General features: G+C 39.8%; 1 protein-coding gene across 4 annotated transcripts in view; it reads right to left on the reverse strand.

Annotated features, from left to right (window-relative positions):
* Positions 1–22500, reverse strand: part of LOC136843698 (ubiquitin-conjugating enzyme E2 Q2) — a 45604-nt gene that overhangs the window by 20717 nt on the left and 2387 nt on the right. The window contains exons 2-8 of one of the 4 annotated variants that reach the window (XM_067112271.1): positions 21746–22188; positions 7685–7789; positions 5092–5226; positions 4399–4663; positions 3906–4057; positions 3264–3368; positions 2905–3015 (exon numbers count right to left, since the gene is read on the reverse strand). In XM_067112271.1, the coding sequence (XP_066968372.1) occupies positions 2905–3015; positions 3264–3368; positions 3906–4057; positions 4399–4663; positions 5092–5226; positions 7685–7789; positions 21746–21907 (1035 nt within the window). In that variant the 5' untranslated portion in view covers positions 21908–22188. Of the gene's footprint in view, positions 1–2904; positions 3016–3263; positions 3372–3905; positions 4058–4398; positions 4664–5091; positions 5227–7684; positions 7790–21745; positions 22189–22500 lie in introns of those variants that run through there. The other 3 variants (XM_067112270.1, XM_067112272.1, XM_067112273.1) reach the window with 3 other exon arrangements.

The raw sequence follows: 22500 nt of genomic DNA on the forward strand, positions 1-22500 counted from the left end.
TTGTTTTATACAGCATAGCTTTATAGATAAATGTGATGTTACTTTGTCGTCTGTATTTTCATATTAATTATCCATGCTATAATCATACAACTTTTTGCATTTCAATAAAATCAGACGGAAAAATAAAATGAAAATTGGCAAATCATCGTAAACTTGTTAAGCTCATTCTGGGTTAGGAGCCCAGAGTGACAGTGACCTATTAAGCTCATTCTGGGGGGCCCAACCCGGAATGAGCTTAACCCTTAAACGCCGAGCCTCTATTTACAAAAGTGTCTGCCATATGCCGGCGGCGTTTGGGAGTTAGCGCCGAAGCGGAAAGAAAGTTTTTTTCAAAAAACCATAGCACGCTTAGTTTTTAAGATTAAGAGTTCATTTTTGGCTCTTTTTTTCCTCATTGCCTGAAGTTTAGTATGCAACCATCAGAAATAAAAAAAAATATCACTATCATATATAAAATACTGGAATATATGACAGCACGAAAAAATATTTCATATATGATTGTATACAAATCGTGCTGTGAGCAACACAGTTAAAGCTAATGAGCTATTTTTTTTTTTCGTTGTATTGTACACTAAATTGCAATGATTTTGGTATATAACAAATTGTAAAACAATCAAAACAACACAGAAAAAACATTATCACAAAATGACGCACGAATTCGTAACGAGCGGACGTAAAAAAAAAATTTTTTTTTTTTCAAAAATTCACCATAAATCGAAATATTGTGCTAGAGACTTCCCGTTTGTTGCAAAATGAAGGTAAATGATTGAATATTACTCGAATGTAAGAGTTTTAGCTTAAAATTGCATTTTTCGACCATTTCAGTCGAGTCAAAGTTGACCAAAGGTTGAAATTTCAGCACTTATCATGATTTATATGAAAATATTTCAAAACTGATAAAAGCTACAACCATGAGTTATTTTTTGTTGTATTCTAAATGAAATTGTACAAATTTTCATATATAAAACTTTATGTAACGGCTAATATAAAACGGCGAAAAAATTACGACAAAGTGACTAAAGAAATTCTGAGATTTTCAGCAGTTAGCGCGCGCGGAGGTAAGGAAAGTTTTTTTCAAAAATTCACCATAAATTGAAATATTGTGCTAGAGACTTCTTGTTTGTTGCAAAATGAAGTTAAATGATTGAATATTACTAGAACGTAAGAGTTTTAGCTTACAATTGCATTTTTCGACCATTTCGGTCAAGTTAAAGTTGACTGAAGGTTGAAATTTTGGCACTTACCATGATTTATACGAAAATATTTCAAAACTGGTAAAAGCTACAACCATGAGTTATTTTTTGTTGTATTCTACATGAAATTGTGCACATTTTCATATATAAAACTTTATGTAAAGGCTAATAGAAAACGGTGCAAAAATTACGACAAAGTGACTAAAGAATTTCTGAGATTTTCAGCAGAGTTAGCTGATGCTTTCTTTTGGGATAAGAAAGAAATTCGCGCATGCGCAGCTGGGTCACGCTTTGTAAACAAAACAACAGCATGATCCGTGAACTCCCAGCATCCCTCCAGGCGCGATTTAAAATTTTTCGCAAACGAGGCCTATTAAGTATTTTTCCGCGAATATTTAAAAACCTTTTTGTAGTCAACGTATTTTACGTCCACTTGGCACCCGAATACGTCCAGTCAGCGTTAAAGGGTTAACAGGTTTATGATGATTCGCCAATTATTTTTATTTTCCAGTCTGCTTTTACTGAAATGCAAAAAGTTGTATAATTATAGCATGGATAACATGAAAAAATGAATGACAAAGTAACATCACCTTTATCTATAAAACTATACTGTACAAAACAAATAAACATACATGCATAAAAATTCAATCTCTCTCTTATCTCAGAGAGAGAGAGAGAGAGAGAGAGAGAGAGAGAGAGAGAGAGAGAGAGAGAGAGAGAGAGAAACACATATATCTAAAAAACTATACTGTACAAAACATACATGCATAAAATATCAATCTCTCTTATCTCAGAGAGAGAGAGAGAGAGAGAGAGAGAGAGAGAGAGAGAGAGAGAGAGAGAGAGAGAGAGAGAGAGAGAGAGAAATAGATATGCACATCAAAAATATTTAATACACTCGTGACAGAAATTGTTTTTACCAATGTAAAAGGAAAACAGAACAACTTCAATACTACAAGAGAAAACAACTATGCATACTTATACAAGGGTAACTTGATTAGAGGTCAAACTTTCTGTAAGACAGATTTATTTAATTTGTATAAAAAGATTTAATTTGTATTAAACATTTTATAGATATTTTGCTGCATTTACACTTTATTGTAATATTATTTGAAAATTGGTAAATCATTGTTATAAGCATTTTAGGGGTGTACATACCTAAGAGTAACAATTGTATGGGGGTAATCTAAGATGACTTTAGGTGTTTCAGGGTGATGCCCTGGGGTGTATTTTTTTTTTAATATTAAATTGTTTTAATATGATAATTTTAGGTATATTTTTGTTTGAACTATTACAATTGGCAGTGAACTGTTATAATATGCAGTTATAAGCATTTTAGTTTAAGAGGTACAAGGTATTTGGCAGTTATCAACACTTATAAGCATTTTCAGAGGGGGTTTGCATTTTTGCAATGGGCTCTGGAACCTATCCCCATGAAAAAGTGGGGGAGGACTGTATTTGCTGTCAATCCATTAACAAGAACTTAATACTGTACCTTGCTTTAGTCTTCTGAATTGGGAACTTAGAATTTGTTATGCTGAAGTGTTCATATTCAACATAAATTCTAAGTTCCCAATTCAGAAGACTAAAGCAAGGTACAGTATTAAGTTCTTGTAAAAGCCTATTTGTAGCAAAAGAAATAGTCACCTAAAAACCCATACTTTAAACCCTGGCCTGCTCATCTATAAATATTCGGAAATACTACACTCACACTGACTTTGCCAGCTTTATTTGCCCCGAACTGGATTCTTGCTTTGCCTTTAACCAACGTCGCTGCTATCTGCATAATTACTGCTTCTATTGTGTACGCTGAACTCCAACCCTGTGGGAGTAATAAAAATCTTTATTTAAAAATCTACTGCAAGGCCCTATGTACTGATGATAATATGAACACAAATGTTCTGATAAAATATATTTCTGCAAAATCGGTGTTAGGAATATTTTCTCTTACACAATGTAACGAAGATTTCTTTACCAAAAAATTCTTAATTAAGCAAAATGCTGCTTACAAACTAAAATTCCGATCAAATTTTAAGTAACCTGCTAAAATCCATTCCCATAAATACCAACCTGTTTTGTGAGAAGCTCCATACATATAGCCCCTCCTACTAAAACGTAACCTCCACTGATGACTGGATGAACTACACGCACAAAAGGGGGCTCGAAGGGGTACATCTCCTGAAACATAGTACAATACTCCCCTACTGTTTCCTCAACATCAAACACATCGAGTCAAAATTATTCATGTATAGCAACCAATGACTCGAGTCTTCCCAAATGATTCAGGGTAGTTCCCCTTGAATTTGGAACAAACTATTTGTAATTCATCAAGACTAAACTGTAAGGCTACATAATCTATTATGCATAACAAATTACATGTATTTCCAGTGTGAAAAGTGCATAAAATCAACTAAGTTAGATGTGATTACTCAAATGAACCTCTAATCTTATAGAAATCTTTTCTATCTTCATCAATTACTAACAGATAAACTTCAGTGACAGAAAACTTTGGGGAGGAGAGAAAAGACAATACCCAGTAAAATTATCACAGCCTTCATTTCTTTCAATATACTCAAATTTAGCTTTCACAAAAAACAGAAGGAATTATAAGCACTACAAGATCAAATTTTCATTCCCAGGCCTTACGATGACAGCTAATCAAAACATTTACTCAACAGACTTAAAAGTAGAAAGTTCATTTTATTCCCTGACCTTAAAATGGAAGTTGAAAAGTATGTGGTCCGTTCCCTCCTTTTCTTTGAGCAGCACCATGTCATTGTGGAGCGGTGAATCAGAGTCGACAATCTGGAGTTTGACATTCCATTCATATAAACTGTCGTTTACTAGCTCCACACTGTAAACACCTGGCAAAACAATGAATGAAATAATGAAAGGGCATTCAATTTACAGACTTAGATGTCAGATAAATAAACAAATCAAGAATGTACCAATATACTACTTGCTTTCATGAGCTTTAGAAATGATTTAACCCTGTTACTGATAAACTTTTGTAAATAAAATGTCACAGTCTAACCACGTGTAACATTTTGACTTCAAAATAATTTTTTAAACCTATCATATAAAATGCTTTTTATCATATATAAAACAATTTTCCATTTAATATCAACTGATACCAACAATAAATGGTAAAGCCAAAAGGCTGTGCTTAGATCTTTCCCATGACTTTATTTTCCATCCAACTGACCTTTTTTGAAGCTATCTGAGCGATAAATATCCCTGAGCTCCTTCATAAGACGATCAGTGGCTTGGACACTGCCGGAGATTGAACCCCTTAGATAGTCTTGCCTCTGATTAGCTTTTAGCCTGTCAAGAGTTGCAAGGTTACCTGGGTCAATGCCCTCGTCTTTTTGGGCAGCATGCGAATGACTGCTATCTTCCATTTCCAAGTGTATATCCTCCTCCATATCTTCTTCTTCCTCCTCCATTTCTGAGTCTTCATATTCTTCATGCTGTTGGAAACACAGTGATTAAAGTTCTGTCCTTCTTGGATTGTCATACTGGAGAACCCAGAACAGTAACACCTCAACTTAACAGGCACTTTGGGGTTTAGCTTTTCTGACAAGTAAAAAAGTCCATCAAGTAACAATGACCCTACGTTATAGCCTACACTTGAATAGTGTTAACAGCAATTCCACATAATTCATAACCTACACTAACCTTTTACTGTAAATATGAAAAATTTATCACATCCAAAATAATCATACATTAATTGATTAGTACAGAAGTTGGTTAGGCTGGGGTCCATTTATTCAAGACGTTGCTTTTATAAAATGATTTCCACCCAGACTTATTTCTTAATGTAAGACTTACAGTACTGAAGGGAAGAATCACAAGAAATGTAAAATCAAAAATTATCCGATAACTTCAAAACACTTACATGATCGAGTGTGTCATTGCCATTAATGACCTGAGGAACAGATACAATATCGAGTCTATCTTCTAGGTCCGGAGGTTCCTCCATCCCATACGCTGCACACAACTCTCGTAGTAAAAGTTTCACCTGTTGTAACACCTGGAAATATAATTACATCCCTAAGTAAAGGTTTATAATATATCAGGATTTTAAGCCCTGACCTACTTTAATATTTTTTGTTTATAACTCATTTACAACCAGTGTTAGGCTAACCCTTTTAAGTCATTTTCACTTCCAGTGAAGATGCAATGCAACACTGTACTACCCTAATACGATTTACATTCTATTTCAGTAACTTATTTACATTATTTTTTCTTTTCTAGTACATCTTTTTTTTCTGTACCTCCTATTAGTACTTTGTTACTTCTTTCCATATGAGTAGGGTTCACCTTCTGAATAATAATAATAATAATAATAATAATAATAATAATAATAATAATAATAATAAATAATAATAATAATAATAATGATAATAATAATAATAATAATAATAATAATAATAATAATAATAGGTAGTAGACCTTATTTTAAACGTGGTGTTAAAGGTGATACCCGCGTCACCAGCATTCAGTTTGTAAAGTTTTCTCTATTTTTCTGATAACTGATTTTTCTTTGTTACTTCATTCTGCTAGTAACATGTCAATGTTCATCATACTTGGAAGGGAAAGCAGGTTGCAATATTGGATAGTTTTACTTCCAATGAATACACTATATCACGTTACGAGTGCAATGGTAACTGAAATCGGGAGTTCATCTTCCGTGGAGTTGTCCTTCAGGAGAAAGTCTTCATCAGTGTTAATCTAGGCAATGTTTCACTCAGGCTCCACTGAGCATGATCACACCGAAAGAGGGGAGTAGACTGTCATACGTGGTGAGTCTTGCTCGTTATATGCGAGGTCAGTGGGGAGTCAAATTAGGCTGATTGGCCCAAGGAGGATAATTCAAACTGCTGATTGGCTGTTGGGATTTCCTCGAAAGACAAAAATTTATCATTGATGGTCTTGCTGCTACAGCCTTGCTGAGTGGCGGGGCTGGCATGTGACATCATTCCCCGGTATTACCCGGCAAATATTGTGATTGGGCACAGGCAGTTTGCAGAATCTCCAACATTATAGTGAGTTTCTCGTTCAGGATTGTCGCTTCTCGCAGTGTCTGGCGTTGGTCTGTCGGTTAAAGGAGCAATAGGCCGCCTAATGCTGGTAGGCCGGAGGAACACCTCTTGGGTGGTATTTAATAAGGGCTTCTCCTGCTGTAATAGGAGCGCCTCTAGCAGCCATAGGCGCCTTGGGTCGGGGCCTTTCCGATTACCTCTGTACTAATAATAATAATAATAATAATAATAATAAAAAATAACAGTTACCTTACAGGAAATTCCTTGGCCATGATTAAGCATAACCATTACTGATTATAACCAAAGGTTTGACAACTCAGATAATGGCTGCCATTTCATTGAATGGATTTCACAATTAAAATGATGTTACAATTAGTACCTCTAAAAACATATTTTTGTATAATCTAAGCCAAGATAAATCTGAGAACTTATCATGCTACGCTCCAACCTTGCTGATATTTAGCCCCTCAAGATTCTGATGACATCAAAAAAGCCATGCAAATTTCATCTGAGATGATGGAGGATGGTCCAATTATCTCCCACGAAAGGAAAGATTGTTCTGAATAGAAAACAAATTCTGCTTTTTTTTTTTTCATATGCATTAACCAACGTACATAGCAAAACTACATATAAAAAAGTACAGAGGTATCCATTGTGCTTTTTAATGGTAATAACTTTTAGGTGTCTATTATGGTACTGTATTTCAAATACAGTACTCATTTATGAGATTAGAATTTCTGTCCATGGTTAACTTCAACACATTTCAACTGTTCACGTTTGTTGTTTTTCATTTTTTAACCATTCCTACTAATCACATTTGTTGTTTTTCACTTTTAAACACTCCACAAACCAGCGATACATTAGGAAAAATTAAGTTACATCAATAAAAGGAAATTATCCCTTAAGCTCACAGCCAGTAAGAAAAGTTTTTTTTACCAATGCTGAGTTTTGGAACCCAATCCTGACCCCCACCCCCAAAAAAAGGAATCTCAAACATAGCCTTGTTCTAATATTCATCCGTCATGCATCTGCATCTGCCCTTTCATCCCTCATGCATCTGCATCTGCCCTTTCATCCCTCATGCATCTGCCCTTCAAGTCTGAAAATGAATGAAACTTCCATTTACAATACATCAACTTCTAAAAATGGATACAGTAGCCTACTTGACTTGCTTTTGTTTGAGCACTTCTTGGTATTTACTTTGTTTGACCACTTTTTGGTATTTACTATCACCAAATGTAGTTAAACTTAACCACTAATTAACTGTACTCTCCCTGGACTGACATAGACAACCTGTTGCAACAAGAGGGAACAACATAAGATGGACAGTGGGACAGGAATGATCACACACATTCAACCTAGTGCCTAGATTTAGTCAGCAACTAACAGCTACATTTCAATACCATATCAATCTGCCTGCATCTTGACAGGCAACTTTATACTTACATGATTATCTCTACCACTAGTGTTGCTGATACGTTCAATGGCATTGGTGACATTTGTGTCTTCTGTCTCTGCAAACCAGACAGGTGGGGAGTGTGGATAAGTTTCCTGAAATCAAACAATAACGTTAAAAAGTCATGTCCTTTTCATCCTTCTCTACACCTGGGCCTATTTACTATAGATCAAAAAATTCTGTTACACAGTAAAATATGATACATCTGAGTGAACCTGAGATAAATAATGCCTACACTCCTTCAATCTGACTTGGAATGAAGAAGTGTGTTCTATTATTACAGGGTGAAGGATACGAATCAGTTCACCATACAGTAACCTTTCACATTCAGAATATCCAATATGAATGGAGGATTAGATCAAGAGAGTACCAGTCAAGCAGCTAATCCAAGCACTTCCCACTGCTACAAAAAAATACACAGGGTAAGAGGGCCCAAGGGCTGTAATAAAGACCATGTTACTGGAAAAACAAAAGTATCTCATTACACTATAAATGGTAGCACAACAAAATTCATTCAATGTTAGCTCCCATATAAAGGACTACTGAGAGGAAAATAATTTAAAGCAAACTTATATTCTGGCAGCCAAGTCTAATGTGCAAAATATCCACAATATTTGCTCCTGATAATTCTATTAGGAGTTAAATTCCCAATTTCTCAAGCAGTTTCAGTTTGATATAAGAGAAGATAAATAGAAGGCTGATAAAGTACACTCCCATCTAATCCAAATTTCATTATATTTAACTTATGCAAGTGTTTCGAGAACAGAAACCTACTTAACCTACAAATACATTCCAGACTGACAAAATGCAACAATGCTGATGATCATCAGAGGAAGGCACAGAAGGAAAGAAAAGACAACTGCAATGATTAAAACTTGCATGCAAGAGGACAAGACAATAAGGAGGGCACCATAGAAATCACAAAGAGGAAGGGGGTAAACTGTTAACAGCAACATATGCACTGATGAGTAGTCAAAGTGGAAATCTGTGAAAAGGTATGTTAAAACGCATTACTACAACTATGAGCACATTTTCGTGGTGTTCCTTTCTTACTTTTCTTTTGAATGGTTTTTACAAATTACATGCGAACCATATACTGTACATAATTCCTCAGTAAAGAACACTTTTGAGCCTCTACTCCAGTATTAATGTAAAATGATATTTTTATGATAAAATAAAGTTTGTTCATACTTACCTGGCAGATATATATATAGCTGTATTCTCCGAAAGGGACCGACAGAAATTCAAAACTTACGGCACACGCAGTTGGGCCAGGTGGTTAGTACCCATTCCCGCCGCTGGGAGGCGGTATCAGGAACCATTCCCATTTTCTATTCAGATTTTCTAGAATCTAGAACTACTGTCTCCTGAGGGGAGGAGGGTGGGTATTATGACTATATATATCTGCCAGGTAAGTATGAACAAACTTTATTTTATCATAAAAATATCATTTTGTTCACGACACTTACCTGACAGATATATATATAGCTGAATCCCACCATTGGAGGTGGGAAGAGACAGAATAGGATTTAGGAAACAAACATATGTAGGCGATTGACGCCTTGGTTCCTTACCTGTTAGCATTGCTGACTTCATGATTACTGTCACCCAAGTCTGCTTCTGCTTTACTAGAGACTCCAGAATCTTGAATGGGGGAAAGGCATACAGGTCCAGACCCTTCCAGTCCCAGAGAAAGGCATCTACTGCTAGAACCCCGGGTCGAGCACGGGAGAGCAGTAAAGAGGCAGCCTTGTGGTCCTTGACGTTGCAAAGATGTCCACCAGGGGACGTCCCCAAAGCTTCCAAAGCTCCTGACACACTTCCGCGTTCAGAGTCCACTCTGTTGGAAGAAGCTGATGCTGCCAACTGAGAAGGTCCGCGTGTACATTCTCGACCCCTGCTACAAAACGCGTGAGAATTGTCACCTGACGAGAATGTGCCCACAGCAGGATCTCTTTGGCAATCATGAACAGGGACCGAGAATGAGTACCTCCCTGTTTCTTGAGGTACGCCAGGGCCGTGGTGTTGTCTGAGTTGACTTGAATCACACGGCCTGCAACTTGATCTTCGAAGAACTGAAGAGCTAAGAAAATCGCTCCCAGTTCTTTTAGATTGATGTGCCAGGACACCTGTTCCCCTTTCCAGGTGCCTGACACTTCCTCCCCCCCCCCAGTGTTGCTCCCCATCCCGACATGGAGGCGTCGGAAAACAACACTAGGTCGGGGTTCTGAAGAGAGAGAGAGACCCCTTCCGCCAACTTCACGGGATTGAGCCACCACCGAAGATGGTCCTTGACAGAGAGAGAGATCCTGAGAGACTCCTCTAGATCCTCCTTGTTCTTCCAGTTGTCCGCAAGGAAAAACTGGAGGGGTCTGAGATGCAACCTCCCCAGGGAAACAAACTTCTCTAGCGATGAAATGGTCCCCAGCAGACTCATCCATTCCCTCACCGAGCATGTTTCTTTCCCCAGGAAGGCTGAAACTTTTACGAAGCAGTGCTGCTGACGTTCCTGGGATGGAAAGGCTCGAAAAACCACTGAATCCATCTGAATCCCCAGATAAAGAATGGACTGAGAGGGGATCAGATATGATTTCTCTAAATTCACAAGAAGTCCCAGGGACTTCGTCAGCTCCAAAGTTGAATGCAAGTCCTCCAGACACCTTTCTTTCGATGAGGCTCGAATGAGCCAGTCGTCCAGATAGAGCGAGATCCTTATGCCCGCAAGATGAAGCCACCGGGCAACGTTTCTCATCAGGACTGTGAACACCATAGGAGCTGTACTCAGTCCGAAACAGAGAGCTCTGAACTGGTACACTGGGGACATGAAAATAAGCGTCCTGGAGGTCCAGAGAGACCATCCAATCGCCTGGTCGCAGCGCATTGATAACAGACTGAGGCGTCTCCATTTTGAACTTTTCCTTGATGACAAAATTGTTCAGTCTGCTGACGTCCAGGACTGGTCTCCACCCCCCTGACTGTTTTGGAACCAGGAAGAGACGATTGTAGAAACCTGGAGACTCCAAATCCAGGACTCGCTCTATGGCTCTCTTCTCGATCATTTCTTCCAGCAGATCTAAAAGGATCTGTTGCTTCTCCGGACGGTAAGAGGGCGACAGATCTCTGGGAGTTGAGGACAGGGGGGGGGGGGTTCGAGAAACGGGATCCTGTACCCTTTCTTGATTACATTAAGGGACCAGGAATCCGCCCCTCTTACTCTCCAGGCTTCCGAAAACAGGAGAAGCCTGGCTCCTACTGGTGTCTGGAGGTTTAGAAAGTCACTTCTTGCCCCTTTGGTTAGAAGGGGCTCCGCCTCTGGAGAGGCCTCTTCCTCGAGAAAAGGATCTAGAGGAGGAAGATTTCCCACGAAAGGGCTTCTGTCTCTTAGAGGTTAGTCCCTGCGATGACGTGGATGGGACACTAGGACGTCTGGAAGACTGTGCAAGGAGGTCCTGAGTAGCCTTCTCCTTAAGGCTGGAGGCGAGATCCTTGACTAGCGGCTGGGGGAAGAGATGGCTAGACAGAGGGGCGAAAAAGCATTCAGCCCTCTGAACAGGAGAAACTGACTTTGCTGCAAAATTGCAGTATAAAGCCCTCTTCTTCAGGAGGGTTGTACCAAAATGCGAAGCCAGTTCATCCGCGCCATCTCTGACGGCCTTGTCCATGCAAGACAGCACACTGGACAGCTCCCCCAGAGATAGAATCTGGACTACAAGTCCTCAAATCCAAGGCTCCCAAGCACCAATCCAGAAAGTTAAAGACCTCCATAGTCCTGAAAAGGCCTTTCAGATGGTGGTCAGTCTCAGAAAGCGTCCAGGACATTTTCGCCGAAGAAAGGAGAGACCTCCTCGAAGCATCAACGAGACTCGCAAAGTCGCCTTGAGAGGAAGAAGGGACCCTTGAGCCAATTTCTTCTCCCGTCTCATACCAAATTCCAGCTTTCCCGCTCAATCTAGATGGGGGTAGAGCGAAGGAAGATTTCCCTTGAGACTTCCTATCTTCCATCCAAGAGTTGACTTTCTTGAATGCTTTCCTAGTAGCAAGAGAAGTCTTCATTTGCAGGAAGCCGGGCAATTTCCTCACCTTCGAAGAAGCTAACTGCGAAGGGGGGAAAGAGGAGCAGAAGGCTGAAAATTATCTGGAAATAGCTCCTTCAGCATATTAGCCAAAACCTGGTAGTCGGAGAAAGACGACAAAGGGGGCTGCTCCTGCTCTGCATAGTCCGACTCCTGAGACAAACCTCCCTCTTCGACGGGAGCGACAGGAGAGTCTTCCGGGACTTGAGGAAGACTAAGACCTTTGGGTCCGATTCGGCCAAGAGACCTCTTCTTGTGGGAAGAAGCAGAAGAAAAGTCCGGAGCAACTCGCATCGAAGCGTCCTGCCGAGCGTCCTGCCTCACAAGCTGCCGAGCGTCCTGACGAGCGTCGTGCAGAGAGTCTATACGGGAAGGAAGAGAAGCGTCCTGGTGAGCGTCCTGCCGAACGTCTAGAATAGCGCGATGAGAAGCAAGAGGAGTGTCAAGAAGAGCGTCTTGGCGCGAACTCTTACTAGTGGCTAGCCGAGCTGCAAGAGGGGCGCCCTGATCAGCCAGCGAGAAGTCAGGAACAGCAGCCTGAGGAGCGCCACGACGAGGCAAGGAAAGCCGATGATCCGGATTTAACGATGAGGACGACTACGAGAACCCGCGGGAGAGAGAGAGAACGAAGAGCAGGAGAGGGAGACCTCTTAGATCTCTTAACTGGCGGCGTCAAATCCCACGGGCGCCTCACGAGGCTCCGACTCCTTAGCAGCGAGAAGGGAAGCTAACTGCCGCTGCATATCCTGGAGAAGACGTCAAGGAGAGGAATCCCTCTCAGGAGAAGGGCTGCTCTTGTGAGAAGAAGAGGGGAAGGAGACGTCCTCCTCCTTCTACCATGGGCGACGACAGCTCTCTTCTTGGGGCGGCTGGGACGTTCAAAAAACGCCCTCCTCAGAAGAAGTCCTGATCCTCTTCTGCGGCGGCAAGTCGTGCAACCAGTCAGGTGAAGACTCTAAAGCACGAGAAAGAGGAGAAGAAGCGTCCTCCTCAACGAAGCTCCTCTCGAACGAACGAGAGTCCAACCGAGAACGCGACCCCTTGCGTGGAGAGGGCGCCTCGGAGGACGAGAAGCAGTCTTTAAGGAACCGTGCGCGAGCACGAACCTTGGCAGCCTGGGAAACGTCAACAAGGCCTGCCGAAGGGACGCCAGATCGGTGGGGGGTCCCCGTAACCCTCTTGCGGCTTTCGACATGCCCATTCCCTAAGTCCTGGGAGTTCAGCAGAGGTCCTGGCCTAGAGGCATTACAGGGCCGATCTGACGCCCCCTCCACAACACTGGGGGGATCACTGCACTTCACTGCATTTCCAATAGCCAACACCTTAGACTCCAAAGTACGAATGGAGCTCAAAATCTGCGCAAGGGCATTACCTTCCGCAGACGCAATCACAGGGTTCGAAGGCGACTATACAGGGAAAGGTGAAGCATTAGTAGGATTAACAGGAGATACATTAATACCCTGACTCCCACCAGCTGACACACTCCTGGAGGAGGACCACCTTACACGGTCACGCTCTAACTTGCGTACGTAAGAATCGTAAGCCTTCCAATCAGAATCAGGGAACGACCCACACTCCTTGCAGCGATCATCCAACAGACAGACATGCCCCCTACATCTCATGCATACTGTGTGAGGGTCTACCGAAGCTTTCGGTAGCCTCACCTTACACTCCTTCACAACACACACCTTGAAACTAGCAGAACTAGAACCAGACATCTTGTTCAAGAAATAGCCAAACCAAAATCAAATCAGTCCACAGAAGCGTATGCCTAACCACAAATCCAAAGTCAAAAACCAAAAGACAATCAGAATACTCAGTGGAAAAGTTTCCGAAATCCAACGGCGGAGGTACTGACAACAAGTGTTGACAATACCGGCGACAGAGAAAATCTGAATAGAAAATGGGAATGGTTCCTGATACCCGCCTCCCAGCAGAGGGAATGGGTACTAACCACCTGGCCCAACTGCGTGTGCCGTAAGTTTTTGAATTTCTGTCGGTCCCTTTCGGAGAATACAGCTATATATATATATCTGCCAGGTAAGTGTCGTGAACAAAATATAGTTTTCCTGACTGTTTATGTAATTCTGACAAATGTTTGGTTAAACCATTCCATCCCCAGCATGAAACCTGGGTTTTGGGTGGGAAGAAAATGTAAAATACTGGGATACACCTACAAATATAAAAAATAAACCTTTGAATCATGTCTTTTGTGACTGTATGGTTGGGATGGGGATTGATGTACTGTATCATTATGACCCTCGACCTTGCCTTAAAAATCTGGTACTAATACCTTGAAGGATTTAATCCTAAACTAGGCCACCACATCCTACTTAACCATGGTCTCTAACTGTGGTTCCCCCAATAACTGTTGGACAAAGGGGGGAGTGAAGGCTGTAATACATTACCCAAACTCTAGAGACGAAGGCTGTAATAAGTTACCCAAACCTCTGAGACAAAGGCAATGTTAAAACCATAAAGGAAAAAATTCTGACACCTTTACTATAGTGAACTTATTAGTTTTGGGACATTGTGAGAATCTGTACACCTACAAATACTGCAATTTTTCCTAAATGCAGACTTCATGGGGAGGGTATTCACTACACATGGATGTGTTGGAAACTGCAAAGAGGCACTGTTATTTATAAGATCAAGAAATAACCTCATGAGGCACAGATTAACCAAGATGATACAAAGATGATACAACCAGGCTGCACTAGTAAAACTTGAAAGAAGCATTTTTTTCATGACATGATATGGTCAACACACATTTGATGGAAAGGGATGGAGCAACATCACAAATGTTTAGTAAAAGCTCATGAAAAGTTCAGTCCCACCTCCCTCTTAAATTTTAGTTATTAATCATTTGCAATAATATTATAAAATAAATGTGTTTTTGCAATAATATTATAAAAGAAATGTGTTCTGAACAGTGGTCATATGTGCGTGGGGAAAAATTAACAATAGGCTATGGATGGCATTAAGCTCTTCGTTGGGCGAGTCGGTAGAGTTGTGGCCTAGCACTCGCTAGGCCCGAGTTCGACTCTCCGGCCGGCTAATGAAGAGTTAGAGGAATTTATTTCTGGTGATAGAAATTCATTTCTCGCTATAATGTGGTTCGGATTTCACAATAAACTGTAGGTCCCGTTGCAAAGTAGCCAATTGGTTCTTAGCCACGTTAAGTAAGTCTAATCCTTTGGGCCAGCCCTAGGAGAGCTGTTAATCAGCTAAGTGGTCTGGTAAAACTAAGGTATACTTATTGATGGCATTTACCACAATAATGTAGCAATCTGATGTGAACAACAGCCCACAAAATGAACCATAACTTCTAGCAAGGTCATGTTGGAACAAAATACAAGTGTATTTTCTTTCTCTCCCCCAGTTTCCTCAACAGAGTTCATGATATAAAGCCTTACAATCATGTCTGTCACTTTTATCAAATATAAATTTAAAATTTTCTCATTCAAGATTCAGGCATATTTCTAAACCTCTCTCTTTTCCATCCTTGCCAGATTTTGTATGATACCGGCTGTCAAAGATGCAACATATTAGATACAGACATTAAAACTTTATCAATACCTCTATCTTAAGTGCATTGTGATTACTGTTAAACTGCTATCATGAATATTAGACTGGGTGTTCGACAATACCATCGTTATTATTTCTATGAAAAAATCTCAAGTAGTACACAAGTCTGAACTCGTCACTCATTGCAGCAATTTCTAGAAATGCAAAGTAATCAAGATAAATGAGTCTACTTTATTCTTGTTACTAACATCAAAAGAACAACACTAAACTTGAATTGTCAGAGCACACAAGACTCCTTGCAAGGTCAGGATAATTAATATACTGTATAAGATATGATAAGGATAACATATAATGAACAATAGGGATAATCAATATAAAAGGTGGGGGTGGGGGGGCAAAACCAGGCCAGGTAAAACCAAACAGCTTCCATAGAGCTAGGATGCGCTGTCATATGGCACTTCACTCAGATGTCTCCCCCTTCTATCTCCATAATTTGCAGTTCTTTAGATCTGGTCTGCTTAGGTGGTGGGGTGGGGGGTGGGGGCAGTCCAGTACCACCAGCCAAGTATGATCCAGCACCCTAGTTTTGGTTAGGAACGGAATTTAAAATTTAGGTCTAAGGCCACTAGGACCTGAGGTCATTCAGCATTTCAAGGGAAATTGAGAGTAAAAAGGTTTAAAAGCTGTACCACGAGGAAAACCTTGCAGTTCACTATATGAATGGAGCTGCAGCTTTGGGCCAAAGGAACACAGCAAAATACAGTAACCCAAGTAATGCCTACAGTGTAACTCATGAGGTGAAAATATGGCTCTCCCCCTTTAGGGCCTGGCTTTACTTAGGTTAGGATATATTACTTTAATTGCAGACACTTCGTGCTCAATATTTCTTAAACAAATGTTCCATAATGCACACTAAAACCATGACCTCTAATGACTGTTTATCTTGAGTTATAAATCAGTAATCATTTCTGTTACTGCAATTTCCTCATCTATGTTTAAATGTAGGAAATAGTTGAAATAAAAAAAAAGAGGCACTAACACTCATGACAAAAATGTACATAAAAGATAAACAGTCAGCAAACTATACCATTCACATTTTTGCAAGAATGTATGCACCATATCTTACTTAAATACCTGATGAAGATATATACAGTCACATTAAGGTCTACCTGTTCTATTTGATTCTCTAATTTAATTTTACAATCTTATAGTGAGTGAAGGTCAAAAGGTTGGTTTGGTTATTAACAGTGGAAAAACTGAAATCATGAATATTAATATCGAAAATGTAGAGGATCGTCTAATTGAAGGCTGGTTGTAAAGCAAGTGGATAAGTTTAAATATTTAGGTATATACTTATTTAGATAAGGATGGTTCTCTGAACACACAATTTATGGAATGATTAAAAAATCCTCAACAGGCAATGGGAATGCTTAAAAATATTTGGAATAATAGCAATTTTTCTGTGCATACAAAAAATCAAAATTCAAAAGGTAATGGTTAAGAGTATTTTGATTTATGGGCATGAGTCATAGTACAGTACAGTGACTTTGGATAATAAATTCTTAGCATTTGAAAATAAAGCACTCAGAAGAATATTAGGAATTAATTGGAGGGATAGGATATCAAATAACAGAATTAAGAGAAGTAACGGGGGTGCAGCCGGTCAACGAGTATGTTAGGTTCTCACGCTGGAAGTGGCTAGGCCATGTGTATAGAAGACAGGAAATAGTACAAGGTGGGTTGCCCTTGGTAGAAGAGGTAGAGGTAGGCCAAAGGAGACGTGGTTAAGGGCAATGAGGCGGGAAGCACAAGACAAGTGTTGGGGAGATCTTGGGGAGTTAGCGAAGGGCAAAATGTGGTGGCATGAGTTCATCAAGCCCTATGCATCACCATGGGTGCCACAGGAAATGATTCATTGATTGATTATATACCAATCCTGGGTACCATTTCCTAACAAACAAACATCTTGATGACACAAAGAAGTGCTTTTTCCGGAGAAATGCCTTTTGACAACAGTTTTATTACTGTATTGTGTTTCAAATGATCGTCTCTACTTTATTTGCTGCGCTTGTTTCCGAGTTTTGCTATTTCCATCCCCATCGCCCCCCCCATCAAACAAACTAGACCCATGGATTTTCAGTGACAGAGGACTACTATACTCACTCCAAAATGTCGTGAAAACATGGGGTATATTTCCCGCGCTACCACTTGGTATCAATTTCATTCATTAAATCTCACTTAAGGCCAGAAAACAGTGTAGATCTGGCATACACTTTGCCACTTCTCTATCTCACGTGAGGAAGGTGTTAAGTAGTTTACCAGTTTTGTTCTGATACCCAAGTGTGACAGTTTAAGATGGAAGCTCCCCACACCAGCATTTAATTGCTCTAATACAAGAGGTTATATTCAATGTCAATGAGTGAGTATTTCAAAAGGGAGAAAGAAAAAACTTACACATGGTTTTGACAAAGCAGTACAATGTCCAATGGATGCAACTAAGCTAAGCAGAAGAGCGATATATCAAATATGCAAGGAAGTTAAAAACAGCCTAGAAGAAACTGACAATCCCATTTTTAATGTGAAGAAAAGGAAAAGGCCACCAACTGTAACCAACATCAATAAATCTGATCTGTGCATTTTACACTTGAAGTGAAACAAATTTTTCCAATGGAAGAAAAATATTTGAGAAATACTTGATGTTCATCACATTCACCAATTCTATATTAAATACGTGAGAAAATGACGACGCCAAGCTACAGATACATTTAAGAATATGCCTTTACTTTTGACAATGTTCAAATATAAACTGATTAAATCAGCATTCAAATTATATAACGAATAACTGTGCAAGTTTTACAAATAGTAAAGTTGGAAAAAAATTTGTACATTAAAATTCCAGTAATGCATTATAATCTATATTGATAGCAGGGTATGGAACATTAAACTTCTATTGTCATCTGAGATGAATATCTTAAAAGTTGTAAACAGACATTGGAACTAGGTATAGCCAAGGACGTCCTCTTGGAAACCGAACTATTATTTGTATTAGACACTTCCTTGTCCCCGTACTTTATATGGTGCTTGTACTGTTCCTACTAGTTTTTTTTGCATGCATTTTTGTAGAAATAAAAAAAGCAATCAACTTTATGGGCTGCTCTCGAAACACAAAGCTGGCCTGAAAACATCAACAACAATAGTAGATCTTAAAACACAGCTTTTGTTTGACTGGTATGGATTAGAAATTAAATTTTATTACCGGATTAAAGGACCCTGAATGGAAGGATACTGGGATTAACTTGAGCCAGATTAGTCTTGAGGAAGTTTGGCAATACCAGAAACCTACTCATGTTTCACGACATTCTGGACAGACTTATACCATGGCCCTATGGTTTGGTAACTAACAGTTTATGTGGAAAATAGGCGCCAAACTGAGGACAAACATAAAATCATTATCAAAAGATGGATGGTAAATATGATCAAAAGACATTAACATAAACAAAAACAAACAAAAGGGGGTAACTATTCCAGTTGGTGACTGCCAGGTACCAAACCACAGTAGCTGTCTTCAATATTAACAGATTTTCCACAGTGAAATTTAAAATCAATAAAAAAAAATTCAAAAAATACACTTCCAACATAAAAATTTAAAAAAATAGAAAATATCAAAGCGCATTTCCGATTTCAAAATCAATACAAAAAATTTTGCCAGAAAAACTATATTTTCATAATAAAATTAAGTTTCATATATACTTACCAGGTAATTACATAGCTCTGATTCTGTAATTACTTGTTAAGTTGCTTATATGAAAATTATATTTTCATAAAATTAAGTTTCATACATACTTACCAAGTAATTACACAATCAGAGCTATGTATTTACTTGGCAAGTTTCTTAAATAAAACCAAATTTCAACAGGAAAACATCCTAACCTAACCTATCGCCTTAAGTTACACATCCTAGTCATTCTAACTAATAAATTTATGATGACCTCACTAAGCAATAATTTGCAGAAATAACGAGATAACAAAATCAGAGACCTTCCTTAAGATGTTCTCAAAAGCAGATTCCATATCAGTACACCAACATCATGAATTAGGGTAATTCTAATGAATAGAATAGAATATAGAATTTAGGCCAAAGGTCAAGCACTGGGACCTATGAGGCCATTCAGTGCGGAAACAGAAATGGAGGGTAAAAAGGTTTGAAAGATGTAACTGGAGGCAAACCTTGCAGTTGCGCTATGAAACAATTGTTAGGAGTGTGTGGAATGTAAGATGGAAGACAGAGAATATGAATGTAAGTACAGTAAAAGGAATGAAAGGGGTTGCAACTAAAAGCAAAAGGGACACTTCAAAGAGCATTAAGTAATGCCTACAGTGCACTACCCCATGAGGTATTCTAATGAAGAGTCTGCACAGAAATATTGTTTAATGAAATATTTTGACCAAACAATACAGAAATAGGTGTATTAGGCTATATGATGCAGTACACGCAACATAAACTGAGAAACTGAGAAATTTAAGGAATTTACTGACAATTTGAGAATTTTACCAAAAATGGAGAAATTGACCAAAATTTATATATTTACCAAAATAGAAATATTTACCATGATAATCTGAGAAATTTACAGAAATAAATTGAGAAATTTATTGAGATAATCTGAGACATTTATCAATATACAGTAATTTGAGCCATTTACCGAAATAATGCGACACATTTACCATCTTTTGTTCGTTTTTATACTGAGTAAAACTGTCGATAGACTGCTTTGGCAGCCCAGTTCCTGCCAGTCACTGATCTGCATATTGACGACACTTTCATGTTTGTCTTTTCTACATGTTTACTATATTTAGCACCCCTTGTTTATGGTTATCCTTTGTTTAAGATGTTTCCGTCTTTACCTTGCGTTTTTACGTTCATCCCTGAGAGTCTGGTGCCAGGCTAAACCCAGGAATAGGCTAGGTCTTACCCAGCCTAGGAGAAAGCCTAACTCACACTACGAAAAGTAACTCAACCTAGGAAAAGTCGGTATTCTAAGAAATTGCTCTGCACAGATTGTATGGAATGGTTTCGTGAATACAAAAGTTATTAGGGAGCCACATGTTCAAGAATGGATTAGCTAGGGAACCATACTAACCTATCATACACTAACCTAACCTACCATAATGTGGTAGGTTGTGTTACTTAACAAGGGGCTCCACCCCCCAACACCCCAGTAAAGGGAACCACTGGGTAGTTTACAGTTTAGTTGGCCAGGCCGCTCAACACCTTCAGCCCGGACTACAATCACTCAGCCAAGGTAAGTAGTTCTGCAACCCGACCCTGCTCGCGACCCAGTGACGCCACGCTTTCTGGGGGGGTCCAGGGGGGGGAAAGCCCCCGGCCAGGTTAGGGCACGCCGCCCTATGTTAGGTTAGGTTGGTTACATCTGGTTAGGTCAGGACCTGGCACTATAGGAAAAGTTTGTCTTGTTTGTATTTGTCCACCAGTTTCCTAGTAGGAACCTACACAACAGCCTTGGCCAACTAAACTGTAGGCAGTCCGAGACATTTTCTACCAAAAGTTTCCCTATAACACTGCACAAGCGCGATAGCATTCCCGGATGGCCAGCATACAAAAACAATCAGTTCCGAGGTTAATTACAGTCGATCGACAAAAAATAACGGTAAATTCAGGTTAAATTCTTGATAAGCAACCAAAATACTAAAGGAACATTCAATTTTAAAGGAAATACCCGACGCAGAGATAATGCTTAGTTCTACCAAACAGTCTAACTCTAGGCCTACCCAAGAAGAGTCTAACAACCCAAGAACAAGTCTAACTCAACCCAGGAGTCTAATTTTACCTGGGACGAAGTCTAACCCAAGCTAGGAACAACCCAAGTCTAATACAAACTAGAAACAAGTCTAACTCAACCTAAGAATGTCTAACCAACAGGCTAGCAAAAAATCTATAAAGCTGATACGGACTAGGTCAGGCTAGACCTGGCCTATCGTAGGCCTATAGGAGAGAGAGAGAGAGAGAGAGAGAGAGAGAGAGAGAGAGAGAGAGAGAGAGAGGAATGACATTGCATTTACATTGCATTTGAAATTATTTTCTAGGGAAACGAGAGAGAGAGAGAGAGAGAGAGAGAGAGAGAGAGAGAGAGAGAGAGAGAGAGAGAGAGAGAGAGAGAGAGAGAGTTTAAAATCGTTATTAAAATTTAATTTCACATAATACGTTTCCGTCAGAAATAATTTGATTGGGATACGTGAATAAGAAAGAGAGAGAGAGAGAGAGAGAGAGAGAGAGAGAGAGAGAGAGAGAGAGAGAGAGAGAGGGGACACGGCCTTGGCAAATCTGTAAACAAAGCCACAACAACTGTTTTCAGTTCGCCCCCTGTGCCACGTTCCCAAATTTCGCCCCCGAAAATTCGACCCCCAGGTCGAAGGGCGGCCAGGGCCACTTACTGTGATGTTGGCGTGGACGTCGTACTTTTTGCCAGTCTTGGAGATGAAGCGACAGGTCAGCTCGTCGACGCTGGCAGCGACAACTTGGAAGAGCTCGTCTGTTTTGGGGAATGCGCTCTCCAGTACCCGTATTTCCTGCTTGAGGGTGTTCAGACACGCCATATTGCGGGGGCTCCGGCTTCTTCACTCTTTTCTCCTCCTCCCTGGCATGGGAACACGAAGGAAGGTAGATCCGCTGGGGGGGAAAAGAAGTCCGAGGGCAGCAGCGACTAAAAAGGACGACAGGTCTCCTCGTATCTCTATCTCTCTTTCTCACTCTCCCCCGACGAGAAAATGGCGACTCAGTCAGAGAGAACTTGCCTAATGGTCGCGCAGAATCGGTTGGCTTCGCTCGCCTCTCCGTTGAACTTCGCTCACTTCGGTCACGTATTTTTTCAATCAGCCTGCAAATATAACATTTATCATAGTCATTTATAATTTAAAATCTGATTTAAGACTCATCCAATAAAACTCTAACAACATCCGGCCAGTTTTAACCAAAAAACTTGACCGAAACGCGTCGCATCCAGACGATACATTTTAAGAAATGTGTAAGAATGTCGAAATAAATTTTCACATATGACAGAATTTATTAAAATGTTGGCCAATAGATGGCAGCAGGGTTGGTGTAATGGCAAGCGGGAGATTTAAACGGCGATGTCCGTCATTGACGGAGATTCGTTAAATCATACGGGATTTAAAAGCCATCGTGAACA

The sequence above is a fragment of the Macrobrachium rosenbergii genome, chromosome 12 (genome assembly GCF_040412425.1).
Source record: "Macrobrachium rosenbergii isolate ZJJX-2024 chromosome 12, ASM4041242v1, whole genome shotgun sequence".
Lineage (NCBI taxonomy): Eukaryota > Metazoa > Arthropoda > Malacostraca > Decapoda > Palaemonidae > Macrobrachium > Macrobrachium rosenbergii.